The 5,000-nt window shown below is 52.8% G+C and overlaps 1 protein-coding gene across 1 annotated transcript in view; it reads right to left on the reverse strand.

The window, feature by feature from the left end:
• Nucleotides 1-2,393, reverse strand: part of prickle3 (prickle homolog 3) — a gene marked incomplete at its 5' end in the record, with an annotated part of 28,724 nt that extends 26,331 nt beyond the window's left edge. Inside the window, one exon of the mRNA XM_080527528.1 lies at nucleotides 2,352-2,393. Coding sequence (XP_080383654.1) covers nucleotides 2,352-2,393 — 42 coding nt within the window. The remainder of the gene's footprint in view (nucleotides 1-2,351) is intronic.
• Nucleotides 2,394-5,000: the final 2,607 nt, after the last annotated feature.

Genomic DNA, 5,000 nt, shown 5'->3' on the forward strand with positions numbered 1-5,000 from the left:
TGTGTAGTGTGTCCAGCCTCTACCTCCTGAGACACAGCCTCTACCTCCTGAGACACAGTCTCTACCTCCTGAGACACAGCCTCTACCTCCACCAGCCTCTACCTCCTGAGACACAGCCTCTACCTCCACCAGCCTCTACCTCCTGAGACACAGCCTCTACCTCCTGAGACACAGCCTCTACCTCCACCAGCCTCTACCTCCTGAGACACAGCCTCTACCTCCACCAGCCTCTACCTCCTGAGACAGCCTCTACCTCCTAAGACAGCCTCTACCTCCTGAGACACAGCCTCTACCTCCTGAGACACAGCCTCTACCTCCACCAGCCTCTACCTCCTGAGACACAGCCTCTACCTCCACCAGCCTCTACCTCCTGAGACAGCCTCTACCTCCTAAGACAGCCTCTACCTCCTGAGACTCAGCCTCTACCTCCTGAGACACAGTCTCTACCTCCTGAGACACAGCCTCTACCTCCACCAGCCTCTACCTCCTGAGACACAGCCTCTACCTCCTGAGACACAGCCTCTACCTCCTGAGACACAGCCTCTACCTCCTGAGACACAGTCTCTACCTCCTGAGACACAGCCTCTACCTCCTGAGACACAGCCTCTACCTCCTGAGCCACAGCCTCTACCTCCTGAGCCACAGCCTCTACCTCCACCAGCCTCTACCTCCTGAGACACAGCCTCTACCTCCTGAGACACCCCCTAACCCTAGCCCAGTCTAACCCAGTCTAACCCTAGCCCAGCCTAACCCAGCCTAACCCAGTCTAACCCAGTCTAACCCTAGCCCAGCCTAACCCAGCCCAGGGTAATTCCAGTGGGATTCACAGTTACATTCATTGGAGACGATCCAAACCTGCCAGCAGCAGATGCCTGTTATACCATCTACCATACCACCATCTACCATACCACCATCTACCATACCACCATCTACCATACCACCATCTACACTCATACCACCATCTACACTCTCTCTCTGTCTCTCTCAGATACAGCAGTCTCTCTCTCTCTGTGTCTCTCTCTGTCTCTCTCTCTCTGTGTCCCAGCAGTCTCTCTGTCTCTCTCTCTGTGTCTCTCTCTGTCTCTCTCTCTCTCTCGGTCCCAGCAGTCTCTCTGTCTCTCTCTCAGCTACAACAGTCTCTCTCTCTCTCTCTCTCTCTCTCTCTCTCTCTCTCTCTCTCTCTCTCTCTCTCTCTCTCTCTCTCTCTCTCTCTCTCTCTCTCTCTCTCTCTCTCTCTCTCTCTCTCTCTCTCTCTCTGAGCTACCGTAGACTTAATAAACGGTGTCCTTCCTGTAGCCAGCCGTAGCCCCCCGCCCCCTCCAGCCCCCCTAGCCCCTCTAACGTGCTGGTGGCTCCTACATCACCTCTGGTTGAGTAACATGCCTGTTGTTGCCCTGCCTTTGACACACACCAGCCTGTATGAACAACTAAAGCTGTGCGTGTGTCTGTGTATATATATCTATACGTGTGTGTGAGTGTGTGATACATGTGTGTGTGTGTGTGTGTACGTGATACATGTATGTGTGTGTGTACTGTGAATCATGTCATTTTCTCTCTGCCTCTCTCTGTCTCTCTTTCTCTCTCTCTCTTTCTCTCTCTCTCTCTGCCTCTCTCTGCCTCTCTCTCTGCCTCTCTTTCTCTCTCTCTGTCTCTCTCTCTCTCCCCCTGTCTCTCTCTCTCTCTCTCTCTCTCTCTCTCTCTCTGTCTCTCTCTCTCTCTCCCTGTCTCTCTCTCTCCCTGTCTCTCTCTCTCTCTCTCTCTCTCTCTCTCTCCCTGTCTCTCTCTCTCTCTCTCTCTCTCTCTCTCTCTCTCTCTCTCTCTCTGTCTCTCTCTCTCTCCCTGTCTCTCTCTCTCTGTCTCTCTCTCTCTGTCTCTCTCTCCCTGCAACCTGGGCAGGTAAATACAGATGACGTAGGGACCTTAGGCCCCTCCCACCCGACGGAGACTTTTCAACTTTGTTCGGAAACACAAAGCCCTGAACAGGAGGAGCAGATCAACTTCCCCCTGAGACTCTGAGAGGTTACAAAGACGCACAGAACAACACAATAATACCATCCTGATGTTGTGCTAACAACACGATCTGAACCTAAACACAAAACAAACGTCAAAAAAAAAAAGTCAAACCTCCAAACTCAGAAACAGAAAGAAAGCTGCGCTTGTTCAAGTTCAACGAGTCTTATGTTTATTATTATTATTACGCGTTATGACGAGTTGTTATTCAACTTCTCGGGACAGAAGGAGAACCACGGGCACCCCGGTGCTGTGTCCCCACTCCCAGCCCTCTTATCTCGGGATATAAAACCTAGTAGCCCGTAGTTGACGGTAGCTGACGGTAAGGAGAAGTTACTTACCGGACGGTTCGACCGTCGCTTTTTGGACCCGCGCGTAAACATGTCGGTGTTCCCCAACCAGGTTTTTTTTTATTATCCAGAAGTTGTTTGAAGTCTAGTCTGAAGTCTCAGTCTGTTAGAGGAGATGTTGTGTATTCAGAAACGTCCGTACTAAACTACCACCGCCGGCCGTGTCCGACATGCTGCTTGCTGCCCCCGCAAAACACACAAATCCTCCTCTTTAACTTTTACGCGACTGGTGAGAGAGTTGGAGATGACTGGCGCGCCCACGTCACCACGCTGCTCACACCTAGAGGACGTCAGCACGCTGCTCCTCACACCTAGAGGACGTCACTACGTTGCTCACACCTAGAGGACGTCAGCACGCTGCTCACACCTAGAGGACGTCACCACGCTGCTCACACCTAGAGGACGTACCTCCCTCCACCCTACACACACCTCGTACTGCGCTGTGGCACGAGGCGCACAGGACCCGACCTCCCATACACCCTTCCTGACCCCCCCCCCCCTGTCCCGGGCCCCACACAGTACCCCACCTACACCCTTCCTGACCCCCGTCCCTGTCCCGGGCCCCACACAGTACCCCACCTACACCCTTCCTGACCCCCCCCCTGTCCCGGGCCCCACACAGTACCCCACCACCTACACCCTTCCTGACCCCCCCCTGTCCCGGGCCCCACACAGTACCCCACCTACACCCTTCCTGACCCCCCCTGTCCCGGGCCCCACACAGTACCCCACCTACACCCTTCCTGACCACCCCCTGTCCCGGGCCCCACACAGTACCCCACCTACACAATTCCTGCCCCCCCCCACCATAAAGTACCCCACCTACACCCGCAAGGCAGAAGCACAAGCCCCACCTACAAACACAACACAGAAGGAGATGTGGCGTTCAGCTGAGATAACTATCTACCTCAACCCTACAACTATCTATCTATCTATCTGTCTGTCTGTCTATCTATCTATCTATCTGTCTGTCTGTCTGTCTGTCTGTCTGTCTGTCTGTCTGTCTGTCTGTCTGTCTGTCTGTCTGTCTGTCTGTCTGTCTGTCTGTCTGTCTGTCTGTCTGTCTGTCTGTCTGTCTGTCTGTCTGTCTGTCTGTCTGTCTGTCTGTCTGTCTGTCTGTCTGTCTGTCTGTCTGTCTGTCTGTCTGTCTGTCTGTCTGTCTGTCTGTCTGTCTGTCTGTCTGTCTGTCTGTCTGTCTGTCTGTCTGTCTGTCTGTCTGTCTGTCTGTCTCTCTCTCTCTCTCTCTCTCTCTCTCTCTCTCTCTCTCTCTCTCTCTCTCTCTCTCTCTCTCTCTCTCTCTCTCTCTCTCTCTCTCTCTCTCTCCCTATCTATCTAAGGCCCTGAACACAGCAAAGACCTAGGTTCTGGGCCCTGGACAGTCTGGACGGATTGATGGCAGCTGCTGGACTGAAAAAATCAGGTGGAGTGCTGAGGCACAAACATGTACATTTCAAGCCTGCAAACTGCGACACTTTAAATAAATGTGAAATAACACTATTGTGCAATATGACAACCCTAGTCGTCTATCTGTACAGTATAGTACAGTGGATAGTGTACATAGCCTTTATTTATGTAAACCAGCTCCTTCCCTTCTTGTGATTTTTTTTAAAAGTTTTTTTTTTTCTCTTTCCTAACACCAGGGGAGCCACCCCTCCTAAATTTCGTTGTTTGGTACCTGTATTGTAGCAATGACAATAAAGACCATTCATTCATTCATTCATTCATATCTATCTAACTATCTATCTATCTATCTATATATCTATATATCTATCTATCTATCTATCTATCTGATTCCTGCATACACCACAATGGGGAAAAGTGCTCCCACCACCACTAAGACTGTCAGAACCTGGCCAGAAGGGTCCGCTCCACTGCAGATCTGCCTAAATGACACCCTATGGCAGGAATATGAGCATGAGGACCTGGAACAGTACACGTCGTCGGTTCTGAACCACATAGTGAACTGCACCAACTCAGTCACCGTGGACAAACGGGTCCGGGTCTACCCCAACACGAAGCCATGGATGACTGGGAAGGTCCAAAAACTGTTAAATGAGAGGGACAACGCCTTCTTCGCAGGGAAGCGCACACCGCTGTACAGCTCCACCAGGGCCAACCTAAAGCGCGGCATCAAAGCAGCCAAGGCAGAGCACAGAGAGAAGATTGAGGAATGCCTCCTGAGCAACGACACCAGGCGGATGTGGCAGGGGGTTCAGCAGATGACAAACTTCAGAGCCAACAGGCTCACAGCCGCAGAGACAGCCGCAGAGGACGACCCCCTGCTGGCGGGAAAGCTGAACACCTTCTACGCCCGGTTCAACGAGGGGCGAACGGAGGTAACCACAACACAGACACCACTCTCTCCAGCTCTCAACAGCCTCACCCTCACAGAGCACGAGGTGAGACGCGTACTGAAGGCGGTGGACCCCAGGAAAGCCTCGGGGCCGGATGGCGTCCTGGGACGGGTGCTGAGAGACTGCGCCGACCAGCTGGCCGGGGTTTTCACCAACATCTTTAACCAGTCCCTGTCCCAGGCCACCGTCCCACCCTGCCTGAAAACCTCAACTATCATCCCAGTCCCGAAGAAAAGCACGGTGAGCTGCCTAAACGACTACCGCCCGGTGGCACTCACACCAATCA

The sequence above is a fragment of the Nansenia antarctica genome (assembly GCF_963989245.1).
Source record: "Nansenia antarctica genome assembly, chromosome: 3".
In the NCBI taxonomy this organism is placed as follows: Eukaryota; Metazoa; Chordata; class Actinopteri; order Argentiniformes; family Microstomatidae; genus Nansenia; species Nansenia antarctica.